We start from the raw sequence: 14,430 nt of genomic DNA, 5'->3' as shown, positions 1-14,430 counted from the left end.
CATGCCATGCCACATGCAGAGTCACGCGAGGCCTCCTCTCATCCCTCTCATCCCTCCCTCCCTCCCCCCCGCACACGACTCACGGCTCAACCCCGCAGGTTGACGACAGACGGCAACCTGCGTGGCGCTTACGCTCAGCCCGGCAACACACGTCCATCTCCTAATTTCTTGCTCAACTCGTCTCCATCTCATCTATCATCTATCATCTATCACATCTCTCTCAACAGACATCCCCTCTCTCTCAACAGAACCCATCACATCTCTAGGCCCAAGATCAACTAGGCAGAACAACAACACTCTCCTACTACGACTCTTCTTGACGACACACTCGACTGACTGCTCAACTGCGGATCATCTTGCATCAACCCCCGCCCCCCGTTATACCTTTAGCCCCCTCAACTGCGGATCACTCCACCCCACGTTTACCACTTTACGCCTATTCACTCATCACTCTCTCGCTTGTGCCTCGCCTCCTCTTCCATCTCCACTACAACCACTTTACTCTTGTTTCAACAACACCACACATCTCTCTCATCTCATCTCATTCTCTCTCTCTCTCCTCTCTCGCTTCCCTGTCAACATACATACCCTCCTCCTCCTCCTCGCCTCACTTATACCCTCCACAACCACAATCATCCTCTAAATCAGCCCCGGCGGCTGGCGGCCGTCCCACCCACATCTCCCCCTCGTCACACGACCTCCCCCCCAAACACACTCTTTGCTGCGCAGTCACAATCTCTCAAACAGCCCGCCGTCACCGACGCTTTCTTGCTCTCTCTCCCAAACACCACCACCCGGGCCACCTTCTCCCCGCTTCCGTCGGCGCACGCGCCGCACGCGCCTCGCGCCTCCTCCTCCTCCTTGCACAGCTATACCAGCTGCTAGGTCCCACCCACAATTCTGACCTAACAAAGCAAACGTAGCTGCAATGTCCTCGGCCTTACGCTCCCGCCCAAGCTGCGGGGCGCTCCTCGGCATGATCTTGTTCAACCGTAAAGCAACCTTTGCCCTCGTAGCCGTCACAACCATCCTCTCAAAAGTCGTCCACATTTACGCCCACTACGGCGCACTTCAAGAAGGACAATTGACCCGATGGTGCTACTCATTCTTCTTGCAAGACGTCGTCCTACTCGTCATCTGTCATCTCTTTGTCGCACGAAAGCTCGACGTCAACCGATCCAGGACACTACGCGTCCTCGTAGGATTTGGAGGCACCCTTCTCCTCTCAACCTCCGTCTTTGTCTCTCTCTCAAACGCATGCGTCTTCTACAACTCGGGCGTAGAAGTTCACTGGGCAAACGCCACCCTCGCAAACGACGCTGCAGGCCGTCGCACCCTTCTCTCAGGCCTCTGGCCCTCCATCTACATCACCCTTGCTTGCATCGCAACCGCCGCCTTTTTGCAATGGCCCCTCTACTTTATCTTTGAAATCTTCTCCAACCTCCTTTCCGCACCCTTCATCGCAATGGCCTATGTCATGGCTGTCGGGCCCCGCCACCTCTTCCGCCGCACCACCTGGCGCGCATGGCTCGCCTCTGCTAGGCAACGAATTACCTCTGGCTCCATCGACCTCGAAGCTTGCGAACCAAAAGACTTTGACCTCGACGAGACTTCCAGTGACGAGTACGACCTCGACAACTTGGCTTCCAGCGAAGAGGAGACGGACGGTCTGCTTGGCAATGCTCGCTCCGCCCCTGTCTCGTCTTTGCAACAACGCCGCTCGTGGCGCGATCGCCTCCATCCCCGCAACTGGCCCTGGTATGCGCTTAACCCGCTCACCTGGCCGTGGCGCGCGCTCAACCCCTTCGCATGGCCGTGGCACGCCCTCAATCCCCGCAACTGGCCATGGAGCGCTCTCAACCCCCGCACATGGACATGGCACAGGCGCCTCAACCTTCGCAACTGGCCATGGGTGCTCCTCTTCCAGATCTTCACCCACGCTGCCGGCCTGGCCGCCCTTCTTGCCATGTTCATCCTCTTCATGATCCGCCCCCACAAGGCGACGCTCAAGCTCATGACATGGACTGCCATCGTCTCGCCATTCGTCGCCTTGGGCAGCGCGTCCGAGGCCCTGGCAAAGATGAAGCCCCTCTACAAGTCGGGCATCGGCTTCAAGTGGGACGGTAGGACCGCCATGAGCCGTCCAACAAAGTACGAGTGGTTGCCGTCCGACCGCGAGCCCGCAGGTTTCGAGGACTGGTACCACGACAGAAGGCATTACACAGCCTCGCATGACCCTCTCAAGATCAGCAACTTGCACGACGACGTTTTGGAGGCTCTCGGCGACCTCAAGACTGTGCCGATCCGCCATGTCATTACCATTCTCCTCGAGAGCACACGCAAAGACGTCTTCCCCCTCAAGAAGGATGGTGTGATCGCCCAGCGCTTTGCCGACACGTGGGACAACAAGGAGTTCCCCTCTGACGTCGAAGAGCGGCTGCGTAATATATCCGCGACGGCACGTCACCTCACCGGCGACTTTGATCATGGCTTTGCGCCCCCCCAGGGCGAGGGCGAGGTCGAGAACGAAAGCGGGGCCGAGGACAAGATGAAGAAGCCTCGCGGCGGAATCTCGTTCGAGGACACTTTTGTCACCTCGACCTACACCCTCAAGAGCGTTGCGGGGTCCTTGTGTGGCGTGGTCCCCCTCATCGTGGACTTTAACCGCGAGTACAAGAAGCATCTTTATCAGCCATGCCTGCCGCATGTGCTTGACGTTCTTGGAAGACTCAACCACAAAGGCGAGGAAGGCTACCGCTCGTACCCCTGGAAGTCGACCTTCATGCAGTCGGCCACTAGCACGTTTGACGAGCAGAAGAACCTTGTCTGGAAAATGGGCTACGGTCACTTTTACGACAAGGAGTATCTCCAGGCCGACTATGCCAAGTTTGGCAAGGTCACGCTCCCCGACGTAAACTACTTCAGCGTCCCAGAGGACCCACTGCTCGACTACATCAAGGACGAGTTCAACATGGCAAAGGAGAATGACAAGCGTATCATGATTACGCACCTAACGAGCACGAGTCACCACCCCTACGGCATTCCGGACACGGACAAGCCAGACGAAAAGTACAAGGAGCTAGGCAAGGGCCTGGACGACCTGTCCAAGTGGGTGAATGCCATTGGGTACGACGACCGGTGGCTGGCCAAGATTCTCGGTGCGCTTGACGATCTCGGGGTGGCCAACGAGACGCTCGTTGTGATGGTGGGCGATCACGGCTTGTCGATCCCCGAGAACGGCAAGTTGCCGACCTACTACAACCCGTACACGATCAACAACATTGTGCCCATGGTCTTCTCCCACCCGCTCCTCCCGCCGATCAAGGTCCAGTCGTCGGTGACGTCGCGAGACATTGTGCCGACGATTCTAGACCTGTTGGCTGAGACGGGGTCGCTCTCCAAGCCGGCAACCAAGGCTGCGCGCGACCTCACGGCCAACTACGAGGGCCAGTCTATGATCCGACCAATCCGGACCAAGACGCTGAACGACGTCGCCAATTGGCAGTTCACAGTTGTGAATCCCGGCGGGGAGCAACTGACGATCCGCGACGCGGAGCACAAACAGTGGGTGCTCACTGTGCCCGTGGGCGACGCGACCGACGTCGAGTGGCAGTTCAGCGCGGACATCCACAACGCGCAGGTGACCCTCGACCTCGAGTTCCACGACTTTCTGCGCAAGGTCGAGACCAAGTTTGGCGTCGAGGCCGCCGAGTGGGCCGAGCAGGCCGCCTTCATCGGCCGCTGGTGGGTCCAGGAGAACTGGCGGCGGTGGCGGCACGGTCCGTACTCGCGCCTGTAGGTAGACGTTGTTTCGGTACCACTCCTTCCCTTATTCACAACACACATCCATCCGCATCATCACGATTCCACTACACTACACCATCACGGCTGGTTTGCATTCGCGTGGCCTGTACATAGTATCCAACCATCGCACATACCCGCCTGCATTCGACTAGACGTACAACATGCATGTCTGCGTTTTGCGGTAGTCGAGGTTTACATGATTGTCGGCCCGTGGTCTTGATGCGACAGGGCGTACGGCGTTGGATAAGTCGCGTCTCCTGCGTTCAACCCGAAATTGCAGTCAAGAATCTGATGCATTATATAATATCAAAACGAGACAACGAGGCAAGCAAGCGCCGCTGCACGCGACGCAAGCTTCTCATGACGGATATTCCGCCTTCCGCCTAAGTCGCGTGCTCGTGGCCGCCGTAGACGGGCGACGGCGCGCGGCTTCCGCGGCGCGACGCGGAGCGCGAGTTGGTGCGCGAGAGCGGGTTGCGCGACTGGGAGCGGGACGGAGCGCGCGAGTTTGCGCGGGACTGGGCGGCGCTGCCCGCGGTCGCGCGATTATGCAGCTGGTTGTAGCTGGCGGCGATGCCGGCCATGGCGGCGATATCCATGCCGGGGGCGACGGTGACGAGGAACGACGGCGTGTCCGTGTCCTTTGCGCGGCCGCGGTCGTCGGCGCGGATGACGGCGAGCACCTGGCCCGTGGAGCGGAGCACGACTTGGGCCTCGGTGTCGAGGTCGCCGCGCAGGATGAGGCGCGGGCCGACGACGGCGCCGGGCCGCACCGTGTCCCGCGACGGGAGGTAGATCTGGGTCTGGCGCGTCACGACGCCGTCGCGCTCCTTCTCGTACGCCGCGAAGATGGCGAGCAGCGACGTGCTCCAGTCGCTCGAGATGTCGAAGAGGTCGCTGCGCGCGCCTTCAAAGTGCGGCTTGGCGCCGTTGTAGTACTTGATTTCAAAGAGGCGGTCCTTGCCGTCCGCGGTGCAGAAGACTGGTGTGAGCGGGGCGAGGAGCGAGGAGAAATCACCCACCCTGCGTGCTGTGGAAACTAATCGGCGACCCCTTGACCTTGTACATGACCTTGCCCGTGTCCTCGTTGATAATGTCGTAGTCGTGCTGTCGTCAGCGCCGCTCGCACGACACACTCACGCCCCGGATGCCGATGTTGCGGCTGGGAATGCGCAGCGTCACCGGCGCATCCGAGATCTGGTCGCCCTTGACCAGGCGCAGCGGCGTCTCGAGCGGTCCGATAGCGTCCATGTTGTGTGTGTGGGTGTGTGGGTGTGTGAGAGAGGAAGTGCAAGGTATGACGAGCTGAGGCTTGTGGTTGTATATATTTGGCCGAGATGAGCCGCAGACAAAGCCGGGGCGGACCATGCCGCGGGTTGCCGATAGCACGGCCCGTGGGCCGGGCGTGGCCGCGCTAGCGCGAGCACGAGCGCCAGCGTTGTCCGACCGTTGTCCGAGCCCTGGACAATTCAATTTCGGCGGGCGGAATGCGTTCTACAATGCTCGAGAAGCCACGGGCGCCTGCCAAGGGCTACGGACGCATTGTTCTTCGGTCGCTGATTGCATCGCTGGCGACTGGCAAGTGTTGGCGAGATTGCCGGCGATCTGGCGATCCGGGGATCTGCGGAGACGGAGCAGAGCAGATCGCCGCGATCGGCACGGCATGCACGGCCCTTCCATGCGATCTGCCTGCCCGTGCAGTCCTCCTCGGCTTCCATGCACCCGCGCTATTTCTCTGCAATCACTCCCCTATGCCTTCCCAGAACACGGGCGAATACTTGAACCACTCGAACAGCAGTGTCTCGTCGACGACGACGAGCCGGATGTGGCAAGGCATGATCCGGTAGTCGCATTTGTCGAGGCTGCAATTTCGCGCCTCTTCCATCACCTCGCGGAAGACGCAGGCGACGAGTCTCGCCGTGGCAGCGACCAACTCGTCTGAGACGCCTCGCGCTGTCTGCTGCAGAAACAATTTGATGCGCCCGACGACAGCCGCATCCAGGTCGGGAGGCTGGTCCACTTCCATGAACACCCTCCGCCCGAGGGTTGCGAAGCCGCGGGAAACGCTGAAGCCCGCAATGGGGGGTGGCCGCGCAAAAATCGCTCCGGCAGCATCCGCGAGCGAGCCGCCGGCGTGTGGCGCGACGCGGCGTTGCAGGAAGCTGATGAACATGTCGTTGACTAGGTTGCAGGTTGCCTCGCGCCATGCGTCCAAGAGAGGAGCGACGTCGGGGCTCAGCGCCGCTTCGCCGCCCCGGGCCTCCTCCCTCTCCAGCGCGCGCGTAACGTCCGCCTGCGAGAGGATGTACGCGTCGCGCGCGACGCGCGTGCGTTCCGCCGCCGGCGGGATCTGGGTGTTGCGCGGAATGACGCTGCGGATCCGCCTGCGGCTGCCGAAATCGTAGCCCTCGCGCAGGCGGCGCTCGAACATTTCACGGATTGTTTCGTGCTCGCTCAGCGGCGTGACTGTGCCCTCAAACGTCGTGCTCTCAAATTGTGTATAAGTGTTGAAGAAGAGGAACGAGTGCGCCTCGCCCGCACCATATCCGATCCTGCCGTACAGGTACTCGCCATTCGGGATGGCCATCCACACGCCGGCGGGGCGTGGTGCGCGTTCATCCCCCACAATCCCTTCCCACGCGCGCACGGCCGCGCGCGCATCCCCGTAGTCGCACACGCCGACGCCGATGGTCCACGGCCCGCTCTCCGTGACCCGCCGCACCTCGCCCTCGCTCCGCCGGTCGTAGTACCCCCAGTCGTAGCGGTTGAGCACGAACACGCCGGCCCGCACCGTGTCCTCGTCGTTGAACGTGCTTCCGGGGTCCAAGCTCGCGGGGCTTCCCGACACGCGCAGGATGCGGCGCATCTCGCGCCGCGGCGCGACGCTTTCGTGCGCCGCAAACCATCCCGTCACACCGCGGCAGATGAGCGCGTACACGTGCCACACCCCGTTGCGCGCGACCGTGTTATATTCACTTTGCTGCACCCGCACCGTTCCTCCCACCTCCATGTCTGCGGGCGTGGTCCGGAAGGGCTGGATTGGCACGCCCGCACCGTGCCACATGTTGTGCAGGTCTCCGAAACAGATGGCGCCAGACGAGACGGTGAACGAGGTCCTGGGGGTCGGCGGCGCCTCGGGGCTCGCTTCGGGCGCGGGCATGGCGGACATGGCGTAGGAGGGCTGGGTGGATGCTTGGCTTCAGCTGTGCCCAGCGTGGCGGTGAGGGGTGGTGGCAGCAGCTGCATGCGCTGCATCTAAGTAGTCCGCTCAGCGGCTGGAGTCCCTCGCACCCGCCACTTGTGCCGCCCCTGTTGTGCCAATCTCCGTGTACGTACGACAGTGATCGTGAGCTTGCTTCGTCGGATCCGACGGAGGACTGACGGAACGGCGGCTCGACGGACAAGGAACGCGGGCAGGGTACCGCCATCGCCACTGCTGGGCGCGACCAACGCCTTCCACATTGTGAGCTCGGTGAAGACGGGCTGGGCAGCGACGATACATGCAGTGAGGCAGCTGTCGTGAAGGAGTCGAGTTCACCCTTGTCACCGCGCCAAGGAAACAAGAAGGTACATGCATGCATTGCGTGAATGCTAATGGAAGGGTATTATACAGAGGGCTCAAAGATGCAGGGATGGGATGGTTGACCGCTGGGATCATTTGTAACGCGTTATACTGGAGTCTTGGGCGTCGCATGGAGGTGTAGCCGAGTTGCGTATGCGCCCCGGAGCAGCTACTCCCCTTCGGGCCGCGCGGAGCCGACGCCTACGCCTCTTCTCTAACCTCAACGGGTGTTACGACAACTACTGTCACTACCTCGTCAGGGGCAGCGCAGGCAGCGCCTTGTCGACGCTCACTCGTTCCTTTGACTCGATCGGGCGCCGCCATCCGACCCAGGCCTTCTCCTCTGACGGCTCGAGCAGCTGCTCCTGCTCGATGGCGGCGATGGCGGGGTCGGGGATGTTCTCCACAACTCGTCGTCCCTCAGGCCATTTGACGCCGGCCTTGCCCACGACATTCTTGGCCGGCGCGTGCGAAAACTTGTTCGGCATGCGGTGCGCATACGTGCATTTGTACCCGGGCTGGAGGACAAACTCGCCTCCCATCTGCGTCGGCGATCCGAGGTTGGTCGTGCCCAGCTTGGACGCCGTCTGGGGTCAGCATGATCACACAAACACATTCACCCGCAAGCCCTTGAGAAGCTGCACAAACGTCGAGCTTTGGTGGTATGCAGGGCGATTTTCGGGCGTGATGAACATGCCCTTGAGCATGTCGATGCGTGCGATCTTGGGGTTCATCCTGAGGTCAACTCGCGAAACCGATCAGGAACTCACCCAAGCAGACGGTACAGGCCCAAGTCCGGGTCGGTGTAGAGTTTAAACTTGGAATTGATCATGAGCTGCGAGTACTTCTTGAGGCCCTTCCAGCCGCCGTTGGTGATAATGGCAACGCGGACATCGGAAGCCGCAATCTCATCGGGGTCGAGGCGCGAGATCGCTGCACTCATATAGTCCTGGCACTGTCCACAGGCCATGGTGCGGATGAAGAAGACGACGGTGCGCGGCTGGTCTTCGCTGGCAGTGCCACTCGAAACAAAACCCGCGTGTGGGTCTGAGGCAAGCTCGCCCGACCAGTCTGGATAGAACTCGCCGAAGAGCACCGTGTTGCCGTCCTCGTCGATAAGCTCGTGGTTCGCCGCCTCACGCAGCTGCGCCTCTGTCGGGGGGCGGTATTCGGCGAACTCCTCCTCCTTGCCCTCAGCGAGGCTGATCGTCGACCGCAGCGGCTGCTTGTCGGATACGGGGGTGATAGGAGACTGAGGCGCGGAAAGGTGGACAAGTGACTGGTCGCGATCATCGGGCACTTCGCGACCCTCCTCGCGATCGTCGAGGCGATGTGGCAACCCTGCGGTGGACTCGGATGCGGTGGACGGGATTGACTGTGGGCGCACCTCACTCTCAAAGCTGGCCGAGTCACCGTGGCTGAGGCGCGGCGCGATGGAGTCCGAGATGCTGCTCCCACCGTCGAGGGTCACCCCGACGGCCAGTTGCTCCATCTCAAATGGGTGCGCGTCCAGGGGCACGGGTTTGCGGTACGATCGTGACAAGCGTGGCGGGGTCGACATGGAGTTGGGTGGAAAGAGTTGAGAGGCAATGGATGTATGTTCAAGATCGAAGTAAATCTACGAGTGCACAGAGGAGACGCAGCAGAAAGGAGAAAACGAGATGAGCTGGAGCTCGGCGGTCAAGAAACCTTTGCTCGTTTACGACCTCAACCAGATCTGGATCGATGTCGCCACTGCCGCACGCACTGGGACTGCATGCAGTGGGGTCGGATGGCGCGGGCTCCTGCACTCTCGGGTGCGCATGACGTACGCCAGGTGCCTCCCGCGATTCCGGCCCTTGCAATGTGACATACCCTTCGCTTTCTCTGTCTGCACGGGGTGACATGGCGTGGTCTGCGGCCGTACTTCTGTAAACCGAGGGCCACCCGATCAACAGTCGGCGGCGTACCGATGTTCGCTTGCAGCTGGCGCCCGCGGGTGCAATTTAGCTCAGGCAAGACATTCATAATATGACACGGCTGATCACATCTCATAAAGACCATTTGCGGACGATATCTTTTCGTGGCGCAGGCCCTGGGCGGGAGTGCCAAGCGACCCTCGCCGTCGTCCCTGTCGATCCGTTTATGGCCCTCGGCGATGCGCCGCCCCCACCCTCTCATGCTTAATGTCACTCTCCCCCTCACCCGCCTTTGGAACCTCTTGGGGCCACTTGCGGGCATACGGGCACCAACCAGCTGCGGCATAGTTATAGGCTTCGTGAAGAGTTCCGCGATGCAAACGCAAAAGGCGCAGTTTGGAAGGTTTGGCAAACAGGAACGGGTTGGACCACGACGAATTTATTGAGCCTGCGACGTGTATACTACTTCACAACAACGTGATTTTGGGGGGGGGGGGGGGGGGGGGAGGATCAGTTGACGCAATGTCATAACGAGAGTGCACACCTGGAATCCGAAGCCAGGTCCAAGCCAAGCCCAACGGAATAGGATGGAGGTAAGCCTGGGTCACGCATGACACAGTCCAGCCAGTAAAGAGGGTCATACTGCAGCGCATGATAGTGGGTTACTTCGTGACTGAGCCAAGTGCACATCCCGGTGTTTGGTGCTGAATGCGGACGGTGGAATGATGCTCGCCAAGACATAAGAAGCAAAAGCAAGCGGACTGAAGGGAGCGGCATTTCCCGCTGTCTCCACGAAGTCATCTGCACAGATTGAGGATTGCGCCGCGGAATGCGAAGACGGGGACATTTGAGTGGCCGCTGGTGGCGCCCAAGTCCCTCAACACTTACATCCCGTCTGCGGGCCGCAGAGTCCGCGCCTCAGTCAGTTATCGATGGGCAACTCATGACCGGTGTTCACCATCGCTGTGTCGTCTCAGGGCCACAGACCATCAGCTCTTTGTAGTACATAATACTTGAGCTAGCCCAACTTGACACCTCCATATCTATGACATCGCCTCGCACGATGAACATGGTCGTACCTGAGAAACACGGAGCGCTGTTTCTTCTTGCCCTAGTGAATTCCAGTGAACGGAGAAGCACGGCACTCTGGGAGTCGGTCAGGTGATCACGAAGCTCGCTTTGTCATCTGCACGACACTGTCAACGGTCTGGAGGCGCACAGGGCGTCGAAGTGAGGCTGAGACGACGTGCTCACTGGCGTCGTGATCTTCGTCAGCAGCACGAAGCTTCAGTAGGCAAGTAGTTTGAGGAAGTGGGCCTGAGTGAGGGTCCTCGCGGGAAACTGTCCGACGAGAAGCGGCTGCTCATCGGCATCTTTCGCACACTTGACCTATGCGTCTTCGCGCTGGGAAGCTGACCCAAAATTGGAGTGTTTGTGTGAAGAATTCACCCAGCCATGGATCATGCTGTCTCTTCCTGTCTTTCGTCTTTGCGTTTTCGCCTTCGCCGTCGTATTTGTCTGTACGTCGGTGTTACTCACGCTCCACGGTCCTCGTTCTCACCCCTCTTCTCGCCTTCCTGCGACTGCCTGTGATGCAGCAAGGTCAGTGCACCCAAATTATGTCGCACATACGTTTGGAGAGACTCATTTCTTGCCGGGTTGCGCGCATCGCGTGGGGAGGATCTCGAGCCACCACTGGAGTCAGTATTTCACAGCTTACTGCACGGTGCACGAAGTGTGAACGATACTGGCATCTAGAACCACACGCCGCACCAGCTTTCAATCGGGGATATTAATTGAGCGTGTCAGTGCTGTTTTCCACGGCGCTTGACGACCTCGTCGTACCGCAAGCCGTTGACAGGGAATGTCTATACATATCTATGGGAAATGCTCTATTCAGATGCGTCTAGTCAATCTATTTTACAAGACATAGCGGAAGCCGTGGTGGTGGTCACCCGTGACACCACGCTCATCCATTTCGGCCTTTTCCTCGGCCGAAAGTGCGTTGCGATGGGCGTTGCGCGTCCGCCACACATAATACTGCAGCGTTGCAGCGAGGATTGCGGTGCTCCAGAATCCTAGCGACGCCGCGTGCCCGAGGGTGTACGCTGGTCTGTGGTTGGTGCGGTAGATCTGGCCCGCGATGCTGCAGTCAGCGACTGATAGTCCGAGGCCAACTCACACTCCGCCGATGTTACCCATGGTGAGCTGGATACCGATGGCATAACTGCGCTTGCGGAAGCCGGCCATGTTCTGACCGAGCCAGGTGACTTGCAGCCCGACGGAAATGTAGATGCCCATTCCGGCCAGGAAGCAGGCGAAAAGGCGAGCGCCCAGATTGGCCGGATTGGCCACAAGGATGGCATAACCGACAATAGTAACGAGGCTCAGCGGCAGGATGATCTTGTACCGCATCGAGTAGCGGTCTGAGACGAGAGCCCCAACGAGATACACGATCGCGGCCCAGCCGTACACCGGTGCAGAGAGCGCTTGGCTTACGATGGGCGAGTAACCGAGGCCATTGATGATGACAACAAGGAATGTGGACTGTATCAGCGCGCGCTGTCGGCGGGACTTACAAAACCATACATGCACGTGTCCATGCACAGCAGGACAAATCCGGAAAGGTAGATCATGGGGTCGCGGACGTACTGGCGGAACTCTCCCCAGCTGAAGCCCTCGTCTCGCGAGTAGACGGCGGCCTTAGCCTGGCGGACCATCATGAGGAACTTCTGGCGCTCGGAGAGGTAGGTTGCCGTTTCGTAGCGATCGGCAATGACAAAGAACGAGCCGATGCCAACCACAATGGTGAGTGCACCCTCGATGATGTAGAGCCAACGCCAGCCGGCGAGGTCGCGCAAGCCATCCATCTTGAGAAAGCCGGTGGCGATGAGGCCGCCCACAACGCCAGAAAGACAAGCTGCGATGAAGAGGTAGCACGTGCGCAGGCCGAGCTCCTCACGCTGGTAGAATGAGGTCATGTACAGGACGAGGCAAGGAAACAGGCCGGCCTCGCAGACACCTAGAAGGAGCCGGCACGCCACGACAGTCGCGTAATTGGTGGCGAAGCCGTTGCCGATGATGACGCCGCCCCAGATGACAACAAAGATGGGGACCATGCGACTGGGCCGGAGCGTGCGCAGTAACATGGTCGCGGGCGTTTCGAAAAGCACGTACGTCACGTAGAAGATCGAGGTTGCGACCGACAGGCCGTTGGCGGGGAAGTTGAGGTCTTTGACCATGCCGCCGACAGCAGCGTTGCCTGATGTCAGGAACAAAAGATGGAGCGCACTCACCAATGTTAGCTCTGTCCAGGAAAGCGACGAGATAGAGCACCATGCACACAGGTGCGATGTGCCAGTCGAGCGTGCGGAGCAGCGCCCGCTGCTCGGCCGGATCGATGTCGTACGCTGCAAGATCTCCGGGGTCGAGCGGCGCATGGTCCTCGCCCATGATGGCCTTGTCGCGGAGGCTCGCAGCTCGCGAGCTGTTGTCGCTCATCGGTTCAACGGGGTCGGTGAAAATGATTGTGAGGGTCGTAAGAGGGTGTGGCGAATCAGCCGCGCAGCCTAGAGGCGAGGCGGTGAGAGTGTGCTATCGAGGAAGCAGATGTTTGTGGAAACAAGATGTAATGATGTCGGAAACTGCAGCTGCCGAAGTCAAGCAGCACCGAAAATGCGTTGGCTGGGGCAGAAAATTCCCGGGGTCCCCGCTCCGGTATCATATTCTTCAGGCTGACGTGAGCAGTGTCCCCACCACGATTTGGCACTTGGGCAGATGTAAGATGTTGCACCTGGTACAGATCGATGACGGTGTCATTATGCATCATCTGAACCTGCAGTTAAACTGGCCCAGGACGTCAGCACCCAAACCCGAACCAAAAGATGCTGGTGGAGACGGCGATCTGTAGGCAAGTTGCGAGAGCTGATGTCCTGCTAATGATAGTCAATTACACCGACATCGCACTCGCGGCCGCTGTAATGGCGAACGGGGTAAACTTTCGCCCACTCCATCGACCTCACCTCTGCCGTGGTCACCGTCGCTGGGCGCTTCTCGGCGAGCTCTCCGCCGGCGAACTGAACAGGTGCGGATGGATTTCCCGTCCTTGTCCCGTGCGAATGCCGCGACCCAACCCACCTTTTTACCTGCAATCGCGATGAGAGGGGCTAATATCTCAGCTGCCTCGCCCCATAGGTTTACCAAGTCGCAAACAGACTGAGTGTCGCTCTGAAATTGAGTCAGAAGGGAGACCGAGTGTCTCCTGCGGTTCGCAGTGGTGGTAACCTCCGACTACAGCTCTTGCCGGCGGCCCATGCATCTGTCCACAGAGCGGAAAAGCGCATGAGGAGCCGAAACCATGCACTTCTCCTTCCGCTCGCGGTCTCAAACCCGAGGTGGACGCACCACGTGGTGTCGGCATGCGGCATTGCTGATGCCGAAGCTTGTTCACCTCCATCGTCTCTAATTAGTCTCATACTTCACATCTGCCAATCTCGCACCGAGATGCTTTTACGCCAGGCGTCTGTTGTTGCGAGGGCTCGCGCCCCAACCCTCGTTCCTCGGCGACCAATTGCCCTCCTGCATCTCCACCCATGCACCCGATCCCTCTCGTCCACTCCCTCCCTCCGCTCACGAAGCAGCGTGAACCTCGCCAACCTAGTGCCGGCGACCGCCGCGGACGTTCAGACCTTTCGCGACCGCACCTCAGGAGGTTTTACGGAGAAGCACGGCGTTGCAAACGATGTTACGCCGGCAGGATTTGACCCGATCCCTCCAGAGAATGCACGGGGTGGGCGCGACGTCGCTGGCTGGCGCGCGCTGTATACGGGTACCGTGGGACCGCACTGGTGCAACCTGCACAAGACGATGCACGGGGGCTGTGCTGCGTGGCTCGTCGACAACCTCACGGGGCGCGCCGTGGAAACGCTCGGCACGGACACGTGGTGGGGGCCTGGCGTAAGCATCAACCTCGACATGACGTACCAGGCGCCAGCACATGAGGGGATGGTCCTCGACATCCTGGTAACGGTCGACCGCATGACGGGGAGCATTGCATACACGCGCTGCGAGGTGTTTGAGCAGGCGACAGGCGAGCGGATCTGCAGCGGCAACCACGTGATTATGTGGCGCAAGCCCAAGAAGAAGTAGCGGTATGCATGGCGAGAT

General features: G+C 60.0%; 7 protein-coding genes across 7 annotated transcripts; 4 read left to right on the top strand and 3 right to left on the bottom strand.

Annotated features, from left to right (window-relative positions):
• Positions 1-976: 976 nt before the first annotated feature.
• On the top strand, positions 977-3,799 carry COLE_03208 (uncharacterized protein; the record flags this gene model as incomplete). The annotated part of the gene is made up of 2 exons (XM_018425010.1): positions 977-1,623; positions 1,885-3,799. 2 exons carry the CDS (start codon positions 977-979, stop codon positions 3,797-3,799), a joined length of 2,562 nt encoding a protein of 853 aa, XP_018277357.1.
• A 388-nt stretch (positions 3,800-4,187) lies between these two features.
• COLE_03207 (uncharacterized protein) lies at positions 4,188-5,055 on the bottom strand (the record flags this gene model as incomplete). Its single annotated transcript, XM_018426835.2, has 3 exons — positions 4,188-4,786; positions 4,827-4,911; positions 4,945-5,055. The coding sequence occupies 3 exons, from the start codon at positions 5,053-5,055 to the stop codon at positions 4,188-4,190; spliced, it is 795 nt and encodes a 264-aa protein (XP_018277358.1).
• Positions 5,056-5,545: 490 nt separating this feature from the next.
• On the bottom strand, positions 5,546-8,927 carry COLE_03206 (uncharacterized protein; the record flags this gene model as incomplete). The annotated part of the gene is made up of 5 exons (XM_018426052.2): positions 5,546-6,996; positions 7,141-7,318; positions 7,660-7,953; positions 7,987-8,101; positions 8,137-8,927. The coding sequence occupies 5 exons, from the start codon at positions 8,925-8,927 to the stop codon at positions 5,546-5,548; spliced, it is 2,829 nt and encodes a 942-aa protein (XP_018277359.1).
• Positions 8,928-10,093: 1,166 nt separating this feature from the next.
• COLE_03205 (uncharacterized protein) lies at positions 10,094-10,267 on the top strand (the record flags this gene model as incomplete). Its single annotated transcript, XM_018423709.2, has 1 exon — positions 10,094-10,267. The coding sequence occupies one exon, from the start codon at positions 10,094-10,096 to the stop codon at positions 10,265-10,267; it is 174 nt and encodes a 57-aa protein (XP_018277360.1).
• A 459-nt stretch (positions 10,268-10,726) lies between these two features.
• On the top strand, positions 10,727-11,005 carry COLE_03204 (uncharacterized protein; the record flags this gene model as incomplete). The annotated part of the gene is made up of 1 exon (XM_018423710.2): positions 10,727-11,005. One exon carries the CDS (start codon positions 10,727-10,729, stop codon positions 11,003-11,005), a length of 279 nt encoding a protein of 92 aa, XP_018277361.1.
• A 179-nt stretch (positions 11,006-11,184) lies between these two features.
• COLE_03203 (uncharacterized protein) lies at positions 11,185-12,603 on the bottom strand (the record flags this gene model as incomplete). Its single annotated transcript, XM_018420452.2, has 4 exons — positions 11,185-11,410; positions 11,447-11,811; positions 11,844-12,526; positions 12,561-12,603. 4 exons carry the CDS (start codon positions 12,601-12,603, stop codon positions 11,185-11,187), a joined length of 1,317 nt encoding a protein of 438 aa, XP_018277362.2.
• Positions 12,604-13,767: 1,164 nt separating this feature from the next.
• On the top strand, positions 13,768-14,412 carry COLE_03202 (uncharacterized protein; the record flags this gene model as incomplete). The annotated part of the gene is made up of 1 exon (XM_018423711.2): positions 13,768-14,412. The coding sequence occupies one exon, from the start codon at positions 13,768-13,770 to the stop codon at positions 14,410-14,412; it is 645 nt and encodes a 214-aa protein (XP_018277363.1).
• Positions 14,413-14,430: the final 18 nt, after the last annotated feature.

Source organism: Cutaneotrichosporon oleaginosum, assembly GCF_008065305.1.
Source record: "Cutaneotrichosporon oleaginosum strain ATCC 20508 chromosome Unknown ATCC20508_contig03, whole genome shotgun sequence".
NCBI lineage: Eukaryota > Fungi > Basidiomycota > Tremellomycetes > Trichosporonales > Trichosporonaceae > Cutaneotrichosporon > Cutaneotrichosporon oleaginosum.
The sequence above is the reverse complement of the archived record's forward strand: the minus strand, read 5'-3'. Positions and strand labels throughout refer to the sequence as shown.